At 51.8% G+C, this 22,318-nt stretch overlaps 1 protein-coding gene across 3 annotated transcripts in view; it reads left to right on the top strand.

Annotated features, from left to right (window-relative positions):
• FBXO25 (F-box protein 25) overlaps positions 1 to 15,155 on the top strand; it is a 61,468-nt gene extending 46,313 nt beyond the window's left edge. For 2 of the 3 annotated variants that reach the window (XM_002928929.4, XM_011236878.3), the window contains exons 6-11: positions 4,240 to 4,333; positions 5,430 to 5,614; positions 9,110 to 9,289; positions 11,224 to 11,367; positions 13,813 to 13,839; positions 14,435 to 15,155. In XM_002928929.4, the coding sequence (XP_002928975.1) occupies positions 4,240 to 4,333; positions 5,430 to 5,614; positions 9,110 to 9,289; positions 11,224 to 11,367; positions 13,813 to 13,839; positions 14,435 to 14,524 (720 nt within the window). In that variant the 3' untranslated portion in view covers positions 14,525 to 15,155. The remainder of the gene's footprint in view (positions 1 to 4,239; positions 4,334 to 5,429; positions 5,615 to 9,109; positions 9,290 to 11,223; positions 11,368 to 13,812; positions 13,840 to 14,434) is intronic. The other variant, XM_019809632.2, reaches the window with a different exon arrangement.
• Positions 15,156 to 22,318: the final 7,163 nt, after the last annotated feature.

Raw genomic sequence — 22,318 nt, 5'->3', positions numbered from 1 at the left:
GGAGCCTTAAAATGAGAAGCTGGGGTGAGGCGGAAGGAGCCTTGAGCAGAGCCCCCAGGGGCCCGAGGTGAGGGGGGGAAGGGCCTCCCCAGGAGTCCGAGGTGAGGCAGGCTGTGGTGGGTTCTGTAGATACCCGGTGGCTGCAGGGCTTGGCTTGTAGCTTCAGGAGCTGAGAGAATGCGTGTCCCACATTCCCAGCGCCCAGTGCCTGGCGCGTGGCCTCATCAGCTGTGGGAAGCTCTGGCAGGAGGCTGACGGGAACAAGGGGTGTTTTATCTGAGGGAACAGCAGCCATGTTTTGTGTATACTCCGTCTTCCCTGAGGGCCCAAGCACGGCTGTTCACAGATGTTTTGAGGGAGGATGGTTTCAGCTCAGAAGCCTTGGGATGCTCTCCTGAGGTGTCACGGGGATGGTGCAGTCCGTGTCCATGGTGATGGCAGGTTCGTGGCCACGGCTACAGACTGATCTGATGCTGGAGAATGAGTAGCAAAATCTGCGAAAATCTTTGTTCTTGCGGAAGGGGTTCGTTGGGACCCTTGCTGACAAGTTGTGGACCGTCGGGGAGCAGAGTGCTGCACTGCCCATGGGGCGCCCTCTGGGCTTTTCTGCGATGCGCCTATGTCATGAGATGGTTTTGAAGAAATTTAATTTTTCCTTCTGTTGGAGGAAGGTGTTTTCAGGGGGGGTCGTTTGTTTCTGTTTCCCCCCCTGTTATCAATCAGCTTTTCTTGTCTGTCTCGTCAGCTTCCAGAAGGAAGGCCTGCCTCCCCCACCGCGGGGGCTGCCGGGGCCCCCGTGCGCTCCTGGTACCTGGAGCTGTCCCCTCTGTCTTCACGTGGCTGTTGGCGTCCTGGGACCTGCTCCCCCAGACCCTCTTGGCCTCGGCCTCCTCTAGTCCTGGACATCTGTGTTCCAGTGTTATTAACTTTGGAGGACAACCTCCTCCCTGTTTCCCAAGTATCTCCTGGATCCTTTAAATAGTGGGGTCATGAAGATAAGGAGAAAGACCTCTGTGGCTAGAATATCTCATATGAACGTTTCTGAGCTTTCTCCTAATCTTGGTGAGGACTATGTAGTATCCCCAGTTGACGCCTGGTGCACAGGGAGGGGAAGAGGTGGGCAGTGGTCTGGGAGCTTCGCTGTCTGTCTGGGTTCGGTCTCATTTACTTACTGGGGGTCCTGGACACATTTCTGAACCTCTGAAGGCTGCTGTGGGGACTGTGTTGGTTAAATTGTACCCTGCTCCGTGTTGGCTGCGTTGGGATGATTTCTTTAGGGTGATTGAGACAAAGGGGTCACAGCAGTGGACAGGACCATTTATGCCCCAAGATGTAAGGGTGGGAGACAGGTGGGGAGCGGTGCCTCAGGGCACAGGAGGAGCCAGGTAGATACCACACACACCACTGCCCCAAGGACGGAGACCTTGCTTTTCTTAGTTTTCGGAACTTTCCCTCTCAAGAACAAGAGACTTTCTTAAATGTGTCCTGTGACATCTTGAAATAGTGGCTTTTCGAGCTCAGTGAGACTATTGAAAAGAACTAAGGTTTCCAATCCTGTTGAGCCACACCTTTGCTGGTCGCAGGTAAGGGATTGCTATGTAGGAAACCCGCTGCCCCCCAAGCACCACGACGAGCACCTGCAGATCAGGGGGGTGCGTGTTCTTCCCCAAGTGGGCAAACAGAGGGTCAAATGAGCCACCGTGGATGTGAATTGTTTGGTGACTTAGGCCAATTTTTCTTACCGCTGTTAAATATTCACCACAAATTCTGCTGAAGGTACAACTATCTAAAATAATTAATTTTTTGCTGGTTGTTTTACTGAATCTACAGTTCCTCTTCTTTTCAAAAAACTAGGTATTTAGAAATGGAGAAAGTTCATTCTTTATTATGAAGCGTAGATTCTTCACGAAAAGATGTCTTCTGTGTTCCTTAGCACAAAAAAGATATATTTTTCTTAAATCTTCCTTATTGTCGATTCAAGAATTGGCTGTAGGCTACTACTCCAGGTGTTTGCTAAATCTTCTCCCCATAAGCATGTTGGATTAAAGCATACTAGCAAGGTATGTCAATTCCCCTAGAACAAGATTCATTAAAGAGGAAGGACCAAGAAATAGTGTGGGGCCTCAGGCAGATCCCTGTTTTTCTTCTTCTTTGTTTTACTTTAGTAAAGAATATATTTACTACAGTACGATAGTATCGTGAGCATGTGACTGGACAACTAGGACGTTCCTAACATCATGTCGGCCGACGCGCCATCTGTGGACGTCTTCGCAGCCTGATTTCCTTCCTCAGAGGTTGATGCTTTCCCGGCTTTCCTGTTTATTATTCTGTAACCTTTGAAAGATAGTTTTATGATTTGTGTCTTTTGCTTAAAATTGTATATTAGTAAAATCATATTGTATGTAATTTTGAGAAACTCGTATTTCACATTCGTTATTCTGAGAGATGCCTATTTTCAGTCGAAGGAAGCACTCTTCAACTAACTTGACACTTTGACCTCAGTGAAATTAAATTCGACGTTGTATCTCTGACATTTTTAAGCGATGCAGCATAAATTGATGATCATGGTAGATGGGTATGTCCCGGGATGGGGACGCTGGGAATGTGGGCTTTTGTTCTTTAGAGGGCAGGCCAGTAGAAGCATGTCCTCCAGAAACCTGAAATGTCCCTCTCACGAGTCTGCAGGGACCCAGCCTAGCTTTAACTGTTCACACACCAGTGCTGTCAACGGGACAACCAGCATGATGAATAGACCACTGAGGGGTTCTGTAACAAGAGTAAAATTGTAAATTGTGTCACAATATAATATGAAGGAAATAGCAGTCCTTCCTTCTGCCACTTCCAGAAGTCTGAATAAGACAAGAGTCCTTGGGATGTTAATTCCAAAGGAAAGGGGAGAAGAGGAACAAAGCAAGAAGTGGGAGTCTGGACTCAGGACAAACCATCTTTCCAAGCTGATCCCCATATGGGAGGCTTGTTTCAAATGCATTCTGTGTCATCGTGACACCCATTGGCCTCTGAGCAGAGGGACAGGGTCCCAGGCCCCAAAGCCATCCCAGGACACCAGCCCAGACTACAGGGGTCCAGGGTCGGGGTCACGGTTCTCCTCTGGCTCAGGACGGCTGGTCAGAATGCTCTGTATTACAGAGTTTCATTCACATTCTTTTTTTGTTAAATGTGTAAGATTGAGAAGACTTTTAAAAACCACATTATGAAATTTTACATCACTGAAGGCTGTTTGAAGCTGGCAGGTGGGGGCGACACGTGGGTGGTAAGATAGGAACGGGGGAGCAGGACTGGGCCCATCTTAGGCGTGTCCGGTTTGATGTGACTGGAGCTGTGGGCTGTGCCCCACAGTGAGTGTGACTGTGATCATTGCAGCAGAGGACGCTTATGGAAGCGTTATTAGATGGTTTTCCCCCTGAAGATCATTATGTGCTCTCCTGTTTGTAATGTCTGCAGTCTACTTGGGTTCCTTTTCTCCCTTGGGAAACCGGCAAGGTGAATGGGAGGGAAGGTGGAGAATTCCATGTTCAGGAAAGCAGGAGGCAGGTGTAATTACCCAAAACAGCCTCGATTGGGCAGACACAGTCCAGAGAAATGAACAGGTGTGTTCCCACTTGGCTGGCGAGGCCTGGCTCTGGGTTCCCTGCGAATCCTATCTGTGTGGAAGGCAGCTTTCTGGGTAGCAGTGTTGGGGTGAGGCGCCTGGGAGGCCCTGCGGAACAGGTGCAGGAGGGAGTCTGTGCAGAGGTGCATCAGGGAGCCTGTGACACTGCCACCCAGCATCTTGACGTCTCCTCAGGAGTGTGGCGTGAAGGCAGATCCCAGCGGGGGTTGCAGGGAATCAGACGTGGGTCTGTACGGGCACAGGAGACACTGGTGGGGTGGTTGAGGGGCCCAGGGCAAGGGATGGAGGGGCAGGGGTGGGCAGATGAGGAAGGAGAACACAGAGTGTGAGTGTGAAGGGGAGACAGAAGGTCCCGCCAGCTGCAGAGGCCACAGGAGATGACCCCGTGGTCAGAGCACGACGAGAAAGGTGGGTCCGAGGAATGTTTAAAGACAATGTTAAAGAGAACCTGCCTGAGGTAAATATCACCTGGAATCTGCCCTTTGGAACTGTGTCCCACCCTCAGAGATGACCGAACACCATAGACAGTGACAGGCATGGGGTCTCTGAAGAGGGTAAGCCAGCGTGGCAGCAGCAAATTAAGTAACACATGTGCTTTCCTCCTTCAGCTCCTGCAGCTAATTGCGAAATCCCAGTTAACGTCGCTGAGCGGCGTGGCGCAGAAGAATTACTTCAACATCTTGGACAAAATTGTTCAGAAGGGTAAGATCGTGACCGATGTGTCTGATAACAAGAGGATACGGGGCTTCTCTTTATTCCTCTGTATGTGTGACGCCGTCGTATCAGGACGGGCTGTTCCCACAGGAGGATGAAGAATCCCTGTGTCTCAGAGAAGTTTCACCAGTCGAAGTGGCAGGTCAGTCACCTCAGCCGTGCGCCTCTGTAACCAGCATGGCCGTGGCGTAGTTGCCAAGGTGTCAGATGATCGATTTATTCTTCAGTCTGTCTTGATCGATTACTGGCCGATTGTAAAAAGAACTTTAAATCTAACACCATGTGGGGCGCCTGGGTGGCTCAGTCTTTAAGCGTCTGCCTTTGGCTCAGGGCGTGATCACAGAGTTCTGGGATCGAGCCCCACATCAGGCTCCTCCGCTGGGGCCTGCTTCTTCCTCTCCCACTCCCCCTGCTTGTGTTCCCTCTCTCGCTGGCTGTCTCTCTCTCTGTCAAATAAATAAATAAAATTTTTTAAAAAAATAAATAAATCTAACACCATGAGTTTATGCGTGTATGTGAGTCAATGATTACGTGTGTTAAGCTCTTTAGGATGAGTGTAAAGGGGGACAGACACTGCCAATTTAAAGCCAAATTGTAGATGCAACCAGAATCACACTATCAGGCCATAGTTAATGTTCTTTTAAATTTAAGTTTTTAATTTAAATCATACTTGCGGTGTCTCAAAAATGATGCCAGTTTGGGGTTGCAGTGAAATTAGCTCATTATTTTTATTGTGGTAAAATACACATACCCTGAGTTTGCCACTTTAATTATTTTTAAGCGCACAGTTCGGTCGCATGAAGCACATTCTCCACCTGCCGCCAGAACGTCCCGTGGTCCTGCACTGACCCCTGTCCCACTGAACCCTGACCCTCTGCTCTGAGTGGAGTCATGCGGGGTCTGTCCCATCACAACAGCTCTTTTCCCTCAACACCACGCCCCCTGGGTTCACACATGTTGGGCGCGTGTTGGCACCCCCTCCCCTTCCGTGGCGTGTCTACGCTGTGTTCATCAGTGCTGCGTGGACGGGCATGGCACTGGGTGTCTGTCACCCTCCCACAGTCTGTGTTCTTGTGCATTCCAGTCCTCGACGACCACCAGAACCCCCGGCTCATCAAGGACCTCCTCCAGGACTTGAGCTCCACCCTCTGCATCCTCATCCGGGGCGTCGGGAAGTCGGTGCTGGTGGGAAACATCAACATCTGGATCTGCCGCCTGGAGACCATTCTCCGCTGGCAGCAGCAGCTGCAGAACCTGCAGGTCACTAAGGTACGGGACACGCTCCGGGTCACACCGTGGGGATCAGGGGCGCAGGAAAGACGCTGACCCCTTCCCTTGTTGGACATTTGTTCTCAGGTGGATTTGGGTCCAAAGGCCCTGTGATGGCTTAGATTGCTTTTGGGAAGACGGTGGGGATGGTTGTTGTGGAGAAGGGGACGGGTGACGAGGTGGTGTGGTGATTAGCCTTCCAGAGAAAACAAGACGTTTGGGGCTAAAACAACCGCCCATGAGTCACGGCTGCCCTGTTCTGCCAGGGACTCCCTGCAACACAGGGTCTGTGCTTGCCCCCGCCCCTGCTGTCCTTCGAGGTCGTGTGTGGCTCCCGGCAGAGCAAATGGGGAGAGAAGATGGTGCAGATCACGTTGCTGGTTCTGATCTGGTTTGTTTGTCCCAGGAACTAGTTTCAGCAAGAGCAGTATTAACACTGCCGGCTCAGCTCAGCATCTCGGGTGGTATTTTGTGCCTCCCTAGGATTCTGTGAGAGAAGGAATAAACGGACTGCGTCTCTCAGTGCCTGAGAGCTAACCCATCATTCTCCAAACCGCCCTCCTGGCACAGTGATGGTGCGTGCTCACCCGTGTGTCTGAGGCCCCACGGGAAGGCAGCTGTTCTCAGGAGTGACCGAGGGAAGCCTTAGCTTTGGGCCATTAGCCATAAGCATGAAGTTTACAGAAGAGTGGAGTTCCCTAACTAATGGCTTGAAGTTGCAATGCGTAATCCTACATTCAGTGTCGGTAAAGCGGCTGTGGATGAGCTGTCACACGCCTCCTGCCCACCCCCTCCACGGCTGAGGGTTGTGATCGGAAGGTCTGTCTGTGAGGTGGACACGCACGCAGCATGGAAACCTCACACAAACGGCCACACATCCAGGTCCCACTCTTCCCTCATGGCCTATGTGGTGGTGCCACCGCAGCTAGTGAGCTGGGGGCAGGCGGCCAGCAGGGCTCTGTGGTCAGCAAGGGAGCTCAAGGCTGAGAAGTGTGCTTAACCGCAGGGCAGGAGGGCAAAGACGCTGCAGAGCTGGGCTGGCACGCATGCCAGTGAGAAAAGAGCAGAGGCGGGGTCTCTCTTCCTCGCCTCGCCTGGCTAGCAGGACCGAGAAGTCACTGGCTTCCTTTAGGGTCTTCCTATTGTTGACACAGAGGGAGGGCAGTGGTGAGGATGCCCTCCTGACTGGGGCCTGGCCACACGCTCAGAGCTGGCTTTCCTGTGGCCTCGTCCCCTAAGGCCCCAGCTGGGGGTGATGGTGTCACTTGCAGTCACGCTGGCTCCTCACATGCACATGTGGCCCTGTGAGCTGGTGTGGGCAGCTCCAGCAGCTGCTGCAAAACTAGGGACAGAAGGCCTTTTGGGGAAGAGAATTGTGTGGCCAGAGTGGAGGGAACCTGGATTCAAGGGGTCACTGTGTGCTGGGAGCCAAGCAGCCCGGGCAGGAGAGCTGGGACTGTGCATGTCCCAGGGTCAGGCCAGCTCGTGTGTGTGAGGGGCCTTGGTACACAAGTCCTGGGGCTTGAGTCTGGGGTCCAGCCCGTGGGGACAGACTCTTTGCTTTCACTGTCTGCTGGAAGGTGGTGAGAACTCCCCGAGGCAGCAACGGGCAGGAGGCGGGACAGCCCTCGGTGGCCCCTCACGCATCAGGTCCTCTGTCCTAAGTCCCCTGGGTGTTCTAGCAGCACAAGGCCCAGAGTGAGAACAGACATGCTTCCACAGGAGCGGGGATCACTGTGGCTGCTGGGCTAGCGGGACCTCCCAAAGCCGTGTTCCTTCGCATATGTTGACGCAGTTACAGGGTTCGTGGTGGGAAATGGCTCAGCCAGGCAGTGGGGAGCTGAGCTGAAGGCCCTGTGCCCCCCGACGGACTGTCTGGCCGGGCTGCTCATGCCCCTTCATGTCGGAGTGGTCACAGCCGTCTTGACAGAAACTGCTGGTGTGGCGGCTGTATATCTTGTATATCACCAGGGCTGGAGACCTGGTGATGCCGGGTTCTTGCACCTCGCGCATCCAGGGTTTTCGTACCCCCTCACACACCCTGACAGGCCTTGGGATGTTCACAGCAGGATGTTCACGAGCTCCTGTCTGACGCGGAAGCTTCTCTTCGAAGGAGGAAGCATGAAGCAGCCGTTCAGAATGAGTCTCGGTTGTTCCTGTAACAGCATGAAGACTGGCTGGGAACAACATGCACGTGTGCGATCTGTGTGTGCGTTCTGCCGTGTGCCAGCCCGTGAGACCCTGTGGTCACACCTGTTCCATGTGAGCCCCTAGTCACCTCCTCACACCGTACAGCCCATCGGGGGTGCAGGCACACATGCCCGTGGGATAGCGGGATCCGAAGTGACATGCGTGAGCATGCTGCACAGTGACATCCTGGGCGCTGGGCTGTTCCCCAGACGCGCAGCCAGTGCTGAGGCCACCATGCCCTGGGGGTGCCGCTGAGGTGTCCTCAGAGATGATCCCTGACTTGTCACCCTGCCAGGGGACACAGGACACCTCCTCCTGGGTCCCTGCACACAAAGTGCCAGGAGAACATTTCTGTAGCAGTATAGCCATGCTGTGGCTGCAAGGACATGGAGAACGGGACGGCCAGCCTCTCAGCATCTCACCGCACCCCTGCTGCAGTAATTTCTCCGTGGATGTGTGCTGTGTGCGTGGGCGCTACAGTCACCATAGAGAACAGAAACCAGAAAGAAGCCAGCTGTCCTCAGGGCTGACCACTGGGGACAAAGACAGTCCCTCAGCCATGTCAGAAGCGCGCCAACTATGGCCAGGGGTGCAGGCGTCCCAAGCCCACAGGACCGAGCAGGCTCATCCAGCCTTTGCTGTGCTCCCTCAGAGATGTCGCTCGGTCGTAATGATAGGTGGGGTGGGTGTGTGCCCAGCCCGGGGCTATGACACTGTCTGCCCCACGCCCCTTTGTCCCCCCCCAGCTCTGTCCTCCCATGCTCCCCTCTTCTGCCCATCTGTGTTCTCCCCTCTCTCTTGATAGGACAATACACAGGTTCTGCCCCACCACATTGGGTCCTTTCTCAGGGACACACCCGCAGGCTTTTGGGAGGGAAGGTGTGGCTTCTCCATTTGAAATCAGATGCTGACAGCTGGACAGGGCCTTGGTGGCAGGTCAGCGGCTTTATTTCCTCCGTCCTCGGACTCTGCTCTCTCTCCATCTGGTCTCTGTGTTGTGTCTGACTAGTGGATCCTGCACATGGAGAGGGTCTGGAGGAGCCGAGGGCACAGACTGGCCTCTGTTCTGCTCCTGCCTCTCTTCTGGGGTCTCTGTGCGGCTAGCTATCTCTCAACACGGGGGCTCAGGGCTCACACGGCCAAATGCGAGGGACGGTGACACTTCGGTTGTGACACTTCGGTTGTGTCTCTTCGGTTGTGTTGCGTTTTGAAGCACCTGCTCTCAGCTGGCCGCTAGGTCCCCTTGTAGCCTGGCGCTCCCGGGCCTCACACACAGTGAAACCCTGTCCGTTTTCATTCCGGCAGGTGAACGACGGCCTCACACTCAGTGACCTCCCTTTGCACATGCTTAACAACATCTTGTACAGATTCTCCGATGGCTGGGACATCGTCACGCTAGGCCAGGTGACCCCGACGCTGTCCATGCTCAGCGAGGACAGGCGGCTGTGGAAGAAACTGTGTCAGTACCACTTTGCTGAGAAGCAGGTGAGTGTGGTGGCCTCAGGGCCCTCGCATGCGGGACGCGTCACCTGGAGGGAGGCTGGCATGCGCCCCTCGCCTGGCCCTGGCATCCGCACACATCTCTCCGAGCCTCCCCTCCCCGCACCTCGCGCCTGCAGACTCAGTTGTGGGAACTGGCTCGAAGCACATTCACGTGTGACCTGCTAGGTGTTCGGCGTGCTTACTCCTCACACGGGGCTCCATGAGAGCCGCACACGTGTGCGGCATCTGCTACGCACAGGGCGGCATGGGGTGGGGGCGGTAGGGTGGTTCAGCAGGATGCGACACATCCCGTCAGAGGCAGGTTCGGCTGCAGCCGGGACAGAAGAGCGGGAGGACGGAATCATGGACATGTGGCCCGGGGGAGGCTGTCACTCTGAAAGGATGGGACCTGGGGGGTGGGGTGTCCTTGAGAAAACAGAGGGCATGTGCGGCTCTTGGAGTCTTGTGTGTGAGGTGCAGCGGCCACGCCATGCCCTGGGGTTTTCCCGGTGGACTTAGAAGAGCTGCGGAAGTGCTGGGAGCGGAGTGTGGTTTGCGAGCCATCGTCTTGTTTGAGGAGCATGCTGGAGTGGGGAGAAGACGCATCAGAGGCTGGGAGGAGGGTGGTGGCTGGCAGCGCAGGCGTGGACGAAAGAGAAGCCGGGATACTGGGGCTGGTGGTCTCACTAGCGCGCCCTGGGGACCAGACGAGGAGGCTGGTGTAAGGGTTCCAGAGGGCGGTGGACAGAGAAGCGCCCTTCAGCTGGAAGACTGGTCTGCAAAGGAGGCAGCTGCTGCTTCCCAAGGATGAAATCCTGTCGCCTGTAACTCCCTGCCTGCTTTACATGCTGCATCCTCTCCTCAGGAACAGATGTCAGCCTGACGCAGCCCCTCACCAACCGCTGTCCTTGCACCATTCCCTGGTCTGGAAAACTATTCCTCTAAGTGGAACCACACTGCGGGCTGCCAGCTCGCCACCCTGGCTGGAGCCTGCAGTGCCACACGCTGTTCTGTGGAGGGACCCTGTTTCTGCTGGCTGTTCCACGGTTGGCGGATGCCTGGGTCGTTCTCCACCTTGTGGCTTTGATGAATTCTATAGCTGTGAACACTGGCATACACGTTTTTGTATGGATGTGGGTGTGCACCTGGGAATGGAAATCCTGGGTCACATAGCAGCTGTGTCAGAGTTTGGAGGAACTGCCACAATGTTGTCCCCAGTGGCTGCACCATCATACGTTGCCAGCTGCCAAGCACACGTGTTCCGGCGTCCCCACACCCTGACCAGTGCTTGTGCTTACTGGGTTGTTGTTGTTTTTTTAAACATTCTATTTATTTATCTGACAGCACAAGCAGGGGGAGCAGCAGGCAGAGCAGGCAGAGGGAGAAGCAGACTCCCCGCTGAGCAGGGAGCCCCATGTGGGATTCAATTCTAGGACCCTGAGATCATGACTGGAGATGAAGGCAGATGCCTCACCCACTGAGCCACCCAGGTGGCCCCATTACCGGGTTTTTTTTAATCGTGGCTGTCCCAGAGGATGTGTAGAGGTGCCTCGTTCTGCATCCTTGGTGACAGAGTGTGTCTCCCAGGCCACCTCTGCGCCCGGTCCTTTGCCCCGTTTTCAATCAGGTTGTCTTTTTCATAGAGATACAAGTGTTCCTTGTGTATTCCAGGTACAAGTCCTTAGATACCTCACGACTGTGACATGATTTTACAGATCATGGGCATCATTCCAGACCAGAGTGCTCACACCTGCCACGTGCTGTCCCGCCGTACACACGCCGTGGGTCACGTGGTTAGCCCCTCATTGAGTCAGTCCGCAGGAGTTTGAGTTCCTATAACCGGACGTTCCACGCACTATGTGGCCCTTTGAATGTCATGTTGCCCCTGCTGTGCTGTGAGAGCACGTGCTGGCGCTCAGCAGTGTTTTGTCTGTCAGTTTTGTAGACATCTGATCCTGTCAGAGAAGGGCCACGTGGAGTGGAAGCTGATGTACTTCGCGCTTCAGAAGCACTACCCGCCCCGGGAGCAGTACGGGGACACCCTGCACTTCTGCCGCCACTGCAGCATCCTCTTCTGGAAGGTAACCGCTGCGGGCCTCCACGGGGCTCACGCTCTTTGCTCTATTTCAGGTGTAAGGGTTGAAAAAATGGGAAATTGTGATGGGAAAGTGAGATGGATTTCACAAAATATTGGGACAGGGGAATAGATTCATGGAAGTAAAACATACAGCCTATGGTTTGAGTCAGAAACGTTGGGCAGCAAAGTGTCTGTTTCTGCTTTGGGGACGTGTGCTACCGGGACGTGTGTCCCTGGGGGTGGCGGGGCCCCTGACACCTGGTCCTGGGCGGTGCCGGGTCCCTGCCAGCCCTCAGGCTGAGAGAAAGGGTTAAAGGGTGTCCGTCCTTTATAAAGCTAAGAACACTCCCGAGCGGGTGCCCCAGACGTGGCCTCCAGCCCTGTGGCCCCAGGACCCACTGCCAGCGCCTCGTCATGGCTCCCCACCATGCCAAGTCCTGCAGCAGGGAGGTCCCAGCCTTTCAGAGAGACACGCAGTTTTCTTATTTGATCAAAACTGAACCAGCGTCTCCTGACTCACATTTGGAATCCGAGTACCCAGGGGTGCTAGAAGCCCTTCACCCCGTGACTACCTGCTATGCAGACGGGGGCTCAGCCTGTCTGCGGTTGGAGGAGAACTCATGTCAGTTGGCTTTCCTTCATCCTGGGATGTGTTCCCACAGTCTCCTTGACCGTGAATACGTTTATGTTGTGAGATCTCCCAGCTCGCTTGGTGGCGAGTGTGATCCATGTGTGTGTCCCGCGTGGGGGTGGCCCCTCACATTCTTTGGGGATGGCCATCGACTTCTGCCTGGTCAGCACCATCCCTGCTCTTCTTTTTGCTCTATGTTTATCTGTAACTTGTCAGACGGACAAGTGGAAAACTCTAGATTGTTGGAAAGGAGACAGCCACTTGAGGGTTTTCTCATTTCCAAGTACTTCGTGATAGTATCATTTGTGGTTTTCAAATTACCCGTGGCGAGCCATGAATGCAACGGTATGGACAGTGTTTCCTGTGTTACTTTAATGGAGATTTACTTTCGACAAGAAAGATAGGCAGCGTCACGCCTACTTACGGCCCATGCACGAGTTATATGGATTTTATTTCTAAGTCACTGACGTCTGTTTTAGTAGGGCTCCCATCTCACAATGAAAAAGACGGTACGTGTTCCGTGTTCTGCAGTCACAGCTGTTTTGTAGAACACAGTTCCTTGAGGGCAGAGCGATCCATGAGCAGGCGTGTTCTTGCCTGGGTCTGATGAGGGAGTGAGAGCACAAGTCCATCAGTCGAGGAGTGGGGTTTCAGGCAGGAGGGGAGCCTGTGTCACCAGCCCCAGGGTGCCAGCCATGCCACCCAAGGGGAGGCTTGTGTGCATGTCACACATAGCAGGTGCTCGTGGACACAGGCCGAGGAACGTGGGGGGCTCACCTGCTGGGAGCAGGCTGACCACTCCCTGTGTCCCTGCTTCTGGGAGGGTCACTGGCACTGATGCAAACCCATGACATTGACCTCACGGTGCCGTTGGAGTAGGTCCCTGAGTGGGATCTGGTCTCAGGGCCTCAAGAGGCCCCTGGGAAGGCACCCTCCCTCACTGGTTACACAGGCGCCTCTGTTCCTTCTCCTTTCTGTTCTGCAGCTGAATCTCTGTATTTCTCAACTTCCTGAAACTCCAGTGAAAGTGAGGTGTGGGGTAGACTGGCGAACCAGAAAGAATGAGTCCAGTTAAAGGCCAGGACCAGGGGTCAGGACTGTGTCACCTTTGTTGTTGTGTGTCTGCCACCAAAGTACGTGCAGAAGCTAGTGTTGACACTGCAGGTCCAGGGCTCCGGGCAGGATTAGGAGCCGGTTCCCCAGTGTGCTCACGCACTGTGCCCACAGGACACACTGACGGCTGGGCACACGGGGGTGGGTGGTGGTCCCACTCGTCTTGGCCGCAGTGGGTGGCAGGCAGGTGGCCTGGTGGCGGGTGGTGAAGGCAGCAGGCTGCTGCGGATAGGGCGTTGACAAGCACGTATACACAGGAGTGAGAGTGTCTCAGGTGGAGGGTGGGCACTTGGCAAAGCAGAAGCTAGGATGTGAGGGAGAGAGTAAATGACTTTCCAAAATGTGTTATAAATGTTTTCTGTACAAACTGGAGACATCAGCCTTGCTTTGCGTGTGCTTTGGGGCATTCTGAGGAGTCCAGGCTGCGCCTGCTCAGCGTTCAGCTGAGGCTCCCAAGGCAAGGGGAGCATCCGTCCCAGTCTCAGGATGGTCTTGAGGACAGATGGGTCCTCGGGGTGTTCGATGCCCCGGCTTTAAGAGCGTTTTCACTGCCCAGCGCAGTGACTGGATGTTTTCACCGCCGTTTGTAGATGGTTGCCGTCCAAGCTCATGCTCCGTGCAGCCTGCTCTGCCTCTAACGTTGGTTTTCCTTTCTCTCCCTGCCTTCCCTGCACTCCTCCTGGTTCTCTCTCCACGATCTCGAAGGACTGCCGCCTTGCTTTGTTGTTCAAGGTACCTCTGTGCTAGACCAGGCCTCGTGTCGCGTCCATGCATGCTCCCCAGCCGGCCAGAACTGCCCCCCCGAGCCGTTCATGGGATGTCCTGCGGGCCAGCGCGTGAGGGGCAGGCTCAGCCTGAGGGGGAAGTTGTAGACTTGTCCGTGCGATTTCGTTCAGGCACAGGTGCCACATGGCAGGTGCCCCGTGGGCCGACCCGGCATAGCCTCCAGCTCCCTCCAGCCTGTGCTCTTTAGGCTCCTCCTTCTTTCAAGTTTGTTGGTCCTACGGAACGCCTGTTTCTTTGGTCATTTTTCCTGTTAAATAGGATCCTGGTCTCCGGCGGAGTGCAAGCTCCTGGGGGGCACCCTGCCTTTGGAGCGGGCGTTCAGGGCCAGGAGGGGAGCAGAGGAGCAGCACAGGAATGGAGGCGTGGGGCCAGGCCAGGGAGGCAGAGAACCCCCCCGGTCCCGGCCCTCTAGCTTGGGCCACCTGCCTCTGCTGACAGTTCCCCATGGCTGGCTGTCTTTGTCACGTGGGTCCGCGTACTCCACACGGCGTTGTGACGGGGCCCGGGTGCTCCGTGGTGACGCCTCTGCCTCCTCCCACAGGACTCGGGGCACCCCTGCACCGCCGCTGACCCCGACAGCTGCTTCATGCCCGTGTCTCCACAGCACTTCATTGACCTGTTCAAGTTCTGAAGGCGCCCCGCCTGCCGCCGTCCCGCCATGGCAGTGGAAGGGGTTCGCTGCGCTGTGCTGTGCCGTCGCCGGGGAGCGACAGGAACATGGAGAATGTGCCTCCCCTCCCTGCATGGACAGGGCAGGGGCGTTGGTTTGTTTTGACAGGGGGTCGGGGAACCCAAGCAAAATCATTTCTACTTTCTCTAAAAAATCCTCTTCATTTAAGCCTATTAAGGTTTGCAACTTTGTGTATTTATAAATATGGTTCAGTAAGATTCTGGATTTTTAGCGCCATGTTCTGTGCCAAACTGACACTAACAGCTAATACTGTGCTTCTTAATTGTCAATTCATAGTTTCTTGATTTTGTAGTAATTAGGGGCGGGGGACAGAACAATTGATCCTTGTAAATACGGGGTGCAGAATATTTATTTTTCTTAACATGTATTTTAACTGCATTGGTTGTGTCCAAGTGAGTCCTCGTTGAATGCGAAGTGAGCCGAAGGCAGCGTGTGGTACTGTTGCGTTCAGTGGTCAGTCTGTGGCCAGCCACGGTGTGGGTGGTGGGACCGCCCGGTGCAGCCTCCACGTCACTGTCCTGGAAGTGCTTTCCTAAACAGAGTAATAAATCCTCTTTATCTCCTGATCTGACTTCATCGATTTTGCATCTTCTTGAAAAAGTTGTGTCCGTGGTTTTGATATTGTTGATTTAAACCTTTAAAAGATTGTTTTATTTTTAAAATAATGCATGTCTATTTTAGGTAATTTTGAAAATAAAGGTGTTATAAAAGAATATACAAGCCCCCCCTCACCCTGCCCCCCAAGACCACTGTTCTGCTACACAGAGCAGTTCCCAGCCCCTTGCTCTGGGAGAGCAATGTGAACCCCCACAGATCATTTCTCCTTCCTCCTCTAAGTTTTTCTTCTTCTAAGCATATTAAAATGGTTTGCAGTTTTGTGTATTTATAAATAAAGATTCTGGATTTTCAGTATCACTGTCTGTGCTGACCTGGTACTGAGGGCCAGCAATGTGCTTCCCTCTGGACGCTGTGTGGAGTCCAGGGTTTCTGTAGTTGCAGAAGGGGCTTTTCCTGTTTACCCTTTCTGTTCAACAACCAGTCGTGTTTTCAAAAGCATGTTTGAAAACATGGGTTTTCTTGGCTGCGCACCATCGTGACCGGCAGGGTGGTGCTGATTCGTGCTGTCACCAGAGAAACTGACGAGCAGGGCTGTCAGCAGCTTGTGTGTGGCTCATCATCCCCTTGAGACAACGAGGAGCGGGACCCAGGTGACAGCGTCACACGATTGAGGATGTGTCCGGACTGCCCCTGTGAACAGGAGCTGTCAGGATCTTCCTGAGTGGTGGCATGGGGAGCCCCCAAGCTCCCCAAAGATGGCTGCCATGGAGTCCTTTCCCCTGGTGTTTTCCTAAGTGAAGGACAAGGTGTGTCCACGTTTCTTTGTATTATCGACTGCTGTGTTTTTTTGGTAAGATACCTACTGTGTGTCCTTTGCCTGTTTTCAGTATTGGTCTTTTGGGGTATTAATTTCTTCTTAAAAAGACATTGAAGTTTGAGCTCATTTCCTCCAAACACGTGTTGGTAGCACAGAGGGGAGCACAGCTGTTCTGCTCCGCTCGCACCTCCTGCAGGTGCACAAGAGGCCCAGCAGTATGCGAGGCTCAGGGGTGCACGGGAGGCCTGGCCGAGCTGGGGACAGTGGCAGCTTTCTTGGTGGCGTCAGGGAAGAGACAGGGAATGAGTAGAGGCTGCAGGCTAAGCAGAAGACAGACGGCATCAAGGCAGCCATCAGTCACCTACAGGAAGGGGTGAGACGCAGAATCGTCATGAATTCACACAATGGAATGGTATTTGTGAATACAGGTCTGTTGGGGGGCCTGCCAGAGGTCAGGAGAGTCAAGGACACTGTGAGCTGGAGACCCCGCAGCATGTCTTATGTGCCTTCAGTCCCTGACAGAGCTAGACCGAGGTGTCTGGTTATGCCCAAGATGGGACGTGCACCTGGCGGGCCCCAGTAGGCGTTGCCTGCCAGGAAACCCATCCAGCCTCCCCTTGCCCCTTTTGAGGCACAAAAAGATGTTTCTCACCCAGTCTGTGGACACAGAGGACTGAGGTGGTCTCTGTAACACCTCACCATGTGGTACTGTTGACTCTGTACCGGGAGCTAGGTTTGCCTTAGGACAACACTTAAGATCTGACTGCATACAACGTGTGCCATAAATGCTGTCCTTAGAATCCTAGACAAACACCCGTGTAAAATGCTGGTGTGTTTTGTGACCCGTGACCCTGCCGAGCTCAACGTAGTGGTCGTTGTGTAGATTCCTCACGAGTGGCTACACGCAGCCTGAGTCTGGGTGCCGTGACGGCCTGGGCTGGAGCCTGTGGTGCCGAGCCAGCAGCACACACGCATATCTGTCGTGCTTCCTATCGAGGGAACGCTTCGTCTTTCCTCTGTGAGTGTGAGGTTGGCTGTGTGCTTTCTGTAGACGCCTTTATCAGGTTGGGTCTTAACCTTCCAGTCGTACTCTTTGGAGGATTTTTTTAATGATAAAAGAGTATTGGATTTTATCATGTTTATTCTGCATCTGTTGAGATCATGTGGTTTCATCCTTCATCCTGCTTGTGTGGTGTATGCCATCAGTTGATTTTTTTTTCCTTCAAGATTTTAAGTCATTTCCACACCCAGCATGGGGCTCAGACTCACAACCCTGACATCAGGAGTCACATGCTTCATCGACTAAGCCAGCCTGGGGCCCCACATTGGTTGTTTTCTGTACGTTGAACCATCCTTGCATTCTGGGCTGAAATCCCACTTGGTTGTGGTGGTAAATTGTCCTTTTTGTACTGAGTTGTTGGTTTTGGTTTGCTGGTATTACACTGAGCCTAGCTCTTTAGGACTGAGTCATGTTCTGGTGCATGGATGGACTGCATTTTGTTTTGGTCATCCGTGGAGACACTGGGTGGCTTCCATTTGTCGAGTGCTGTGAACATGGGTGTGCAAGTAAGTATCTCTGCAGGACTCTACTTTCACTTCTTTGGATAAATACCCAGAAGCAGAATTGGTGGATCAGATGCTAATTCCATGCTGATCATGTTTTAAGGAACTGCTACACCATGTTCCACAAATCCTGCACCGTGCTACACCCCAGCAGTGCACAGGCGCTCGGGTTTCTCCACGTTCTTGCCAACACTTGTTTTCTGGGGTTGTTACTGTACGGTAACCATCCTAACAATGTGAGGTGGTGTCTTGGTGGTTTGGATTTACATCTCTTTGGTGATTAGTGGTCTGGAGCACCTTCTCATGTGTCTGTTGGCCATCTGTGTGTCGTATTTGAAGAGATATCTATTTAAGTACTGTTCCCATTTTTTTAGTCAGTATGTGTTTTTGTTGTTGAGTTTGCATGAATTCTCTGTATATTCTAAATACCAACTCCTTACAGGTATGTGAGTGGAAGATATTTTCCCCCATTGTGAAGATTGCCTTTTTACTGCTGTGTCCTTGATACATGTAAGTGTTAATTTGATGGAGCCAATTTCCCTTTTTCCTGTTGTTGGCTGACCTTTTGGTCTCCTAGCTGAGATGACTGACAAATCCAAGGTCATGAAACTTTGTTTTTGCCCCCAACTTTTAGTTTTATTTACCTTTTATGTTTAGGCCTTTGGTCCACTGAGTTAATACTTGCGTATGGTGTAAGGTAAGGCCCAACTTCATTCTTTCACGTGTGGACATCCAGTTTTCCCAGCACCATTTGTTGAAAATCATGATTGGGTATGTGACAGTTTATTTCCAAGCTCCCTGTCCTGTCTCGTTGGTCTGTGTGTCTGTGTGTCCTTATGGTAAGACCGAACTGTTTCTTTCACTGTAGCTTCATGGTGAGTTCCAAAATCGGGGTATGTGAATCCTCCAACTTTATTCTTTTTCAGGATTGTTTTGGCTATCTGGGACCCCTGAGAGTCCACGTAAATTTTAGGATTTTTTTCAATTTCTGCATAAACCACTAGATTTTGATGAGAGCATTCAGTCTATAGATCACCTTGGGTGGTGTTTTTATCTTAATAATAATACAGCCCACAAGCACAGTAGGTCTTTCCATTTATCTGTGTCTGCTCTAATTGCTTTAAGCCACATTATAGTATTCAGTGTACAATACTTTAGCCTCTGTGGCTGAGTTTATTCCTATTTTTGTTCTTTGTTGCTGTCGTAAATGGGATTTTAGCTTCCCTTTGCAGTTTCTCATTGTTCATGTATAGAAACGCGACTGTTGTTTTTAATATTGATTTTGTATCCTGCAACTTTCCTGAGCTTGTCTATTCTACTTTTTGGTGGTGGTTTTTGGTTTCTTTGGGATTTTTTGGGTAGAATCTTCAGGGTTTTCTACAAATAAGATCACATCATCTATAAACAGATAATTTTACTTCTTAGAGTTGGGATGCCTTTTCTTTTTCTTGCCTAGTTGCTGTGGCAAGGACTTGTAGTACGATGTGTAATAGGAGTGGGGGAGTGGACATCCTTGTCTCATTCCTGACCTTAGAGGAAAATCTCAGTCTTTTGTCACCAAGAAGGTTAGTTTGGGCTTTTTATATGTCCCTTAGTAAGGGCAGATTCCTTCTATTCTGAGTTAGTTGAATATTTTTATCAAATGCTTTTTCTTTCTGCATCAACGGAAATGATCATGTTTTCCCATTCATTCTATTAATGTGTGTGGTAAATTATCACTTGGTGGATTTTATCACTTATTGAAAGTGGAGTATTGATGTCTTTACTGCTACCCTGGAGCTGCCTATTTCCTCCTTCAGTTCTGTCACTGTTTGCTGCAGTTATGTTCATAACTATTGTATCTTCTTGATGAATTCTCAACTGTGTTTTATTTAAACAACGTTTAGATGATGAAATTATAGGATGTCTGGGATTGACTTTAACTTCATCATTCAGTCAGGAGTACCTAGATAAAGTAAGATCGGATCATCACTGAGGCTAGAAGGATGGATACACACAGTACCTAGATAAAGTAAGATTGGATCATCACTGAGGCTAGAAGGATGGATACACACAGGAGTTTATACCAGGGCTCAGCAAATTTGTTCTGTAAATATATTGGGCTTTGTGGGCCGCGTGCCCCCTCTTATGCTCGCTCAACGGCAACACCATAATGCAAGCATCCTGTCCACGAGTGTGCGTGCTGTGTTGCGGTCAAACTTTACTGACACAGAAATGTGCATTTCATATACTTTCCATGTGTCATGATATAGGATTCTTTTTAAGTTTTTTCACCATTTAAAAATGTAAAAATAATTCTCATGGGCCATGAAAAAACAGGTGGTGGCCCAAATTGGGCCAGCAGGCTGTAGTTTTGCCAACCCGTTACTTACATTTTTCTTTTACATATCTGATACTTTCCATTTTACTTTTAAAAATGGCTATTACCTTTTTTTTATTACAAAAGTAACATGTTCATTGTAAAAAGCTTTCTTAAAAAGCCAATACACAGAAAATTTTAAATGCTACCCATAATTCTACTTGAGGTAATTATTCATATTTAGATAGATTTTCCCAGTATTTTATATTACTTCTGAAGATACCTAAGCCCCCAAACATTAAGGGAGAGAAATATGAGGATATGATGCCCTCCTAGAGCATCTGGAGTTGTGTACCTCCTGACGGATGGGTTCTCCTCACTGGTTCCTCAGGAAAGCGGGCGTTCTGATGTGCTGTTTCTGAGTGTTGAGCTTTGAAGACTTCTTACAGAACAGAACTTGTTGGCATCTTGGTGTCTCTGGCTCACCTCCTGCACCAGTTCTGAAGTCGCCTGGGAGGAGACTTTTGAAATTCTAGACTCCAAAGAAAGAACAAACCTCACTTCTCAAAACTCCAATGAGTGAATGGTATTTCCCATTATCCCCTTTGCTTCCAGACTCGTTCAGCTTTCTTGAAAATTTTAAATTATCTAAACTTTGTACTTTTATTTTTTTTTTATTTTTTTTATTTTTGAAGATTATTTATTTATTTATTTGAGAGAGAGAGACAGCCAGCGAGAGAAGGAACACAAGCAGGGGGAGTGGGAGAGGAAGAAGCAGGCTCCCAGGGGAGGAGCCTGATGTGGGGCTCGATCCCATAACGCTGGGATCACACCCTGAGCTGAAGGCAGACACTTAACGACTGTGCCACCCAGGCGCCCCTAAACTTTGTACTTTTAAATCCTATAAAGATTTTCCTAAAATCCCAACCCGAATTTTGACTTACTAAGGAAATTACATTTAATAGAAATAATCCCAAAGAGATCAATAGTAAGCACTTATTTGGGAAGCTGAAATTCTACCCACGCTTTATCCCCAAATGACAGATCTCACCTGGAATTCTGGAAAACCATGTTAATTACATAAATTTTTCCACCCGAGGTGAAAGGCTTGTTGCTCAGTGCAGCAGCTGCTGCGGGACACACGGGAAAGATTGTAGACTAAGAGGCAGAGGTTGTAAGGGCCTCGCGAGGTGATCAGAACCTCGGGGGGTTGTCCGACAAACCGTACAGGGAGGCAGCTGGATGACACGAGGGAGCGACCTGGGGCACGATTCCCAAGGTACCAGCAGGGCCGGCTGGCCTTCAACCCTGCCTCCACTACTGTGAGGACACCTAATCACCTAATCCCTAACTTACCGTATTTCACATTTATGCCGTATTGACGGAGCCAGACATAGTTCATACACCATATCCTGGTTTTGAGGAAAAAGTTAAAAGGAGCTAAAAAGACATTTTCCAGCCAATTGGAAAAATCTGCGTATGTGTATCAGTAGAGAATCAGTAATTCTGTTAGTTGTGCCAGTAACATTCTCATTTTTAGAAATGGATGCTGATAGCATTTAGGGTTGAAATGTCATGTTTGTAGTTTACTTTTAAGTGCGTAAATAAATCTATCCAAATTTTGAAATAGCCCAGTCGGCTACTATGTTAGTCACTGTCGGACTGCGTGTCACACAAGGTGAAAAGGGAAGGAGAGCCACGGGTGGAAGGTGCCACGATGAACACACGAGCGGGCTTCCACCTGTGAGGCAGTGGAGGAGGAACAGCCGCATGGCGCCGGTTCTGCTACGGCACCTGACGCGTCACAGCGCCCCTGCGTGCGTGGCCAGCACACAGACCCCGGAGGCTCGCGCTGGAGAGGCTGCGTCTGCCATGTTCCCAGCAGAGCCGAAGACGCTGGTCAAGGAGGATGGATACCCTCCAAAGCCAGCCCTCAACCACAAGGAGACCAGGCTCTCTGAAGAGGACGGTCCATAGCGCTGCGTTCACACTTGCGCACAGAAAGCTCTGGGGCACGAAGCAGGAGGGCCTGCCCACGCTCAGGAACGAAGCCAGAGACCACATGCCTGTGCTCCGGCAACAGAACCACGTAGTGTGGGTGCCGCCGTCTTGTCGCCGGAAAGGCGCCACTAATACTTCATCTCAAAAATAAAGTATTTGGAAGAGAAAGGGTTTGAATTTAAAGCCCTGTTAATAGAAGTAGCACCTGGCAAGCCTGCATGTTCACCTCCAAACACAGCCTCATCGCTCCAGCCCCTCGACCAGGGCACCGGGCTTGTCACGGCCCCTGTGTGTTCTGTGATCCCACGGTCACGTTGTGTCAGCGCACAGTGCAGACCCTAATCTGGACCCAGTGTGCGCCACAAGTCCTTGTCGCTGCGGCCGGGCAGCCACAGCACCAAGTGACCCGGACCCTGTGCCCCCAGGGGTCACAGGGAGTAAAGCAGGAGTGGTTTTCAAGGCTTCCTGGGCCGACCAGACAGGGACGGAGAAGGAG

This window comes from Ailuropoda melanoleuca, chromosome X, assembly GCF_002007445.2.
Source record: "Ailuropoda melanoleuca isolate Jingjing chromosome X, ASM200744v2, whole genome shotgun sequence".
NCBI lineage: Eukaryota > Metazoa > Chordata > Mammalia > Carnivora > Ursidae > Ailuropoda > Ailuropoda melanoleuca.
Note: the sequence above shows the minus strand (reverse complement) of the source record. Positions and strands in the feature narration are given on the sequence as shown.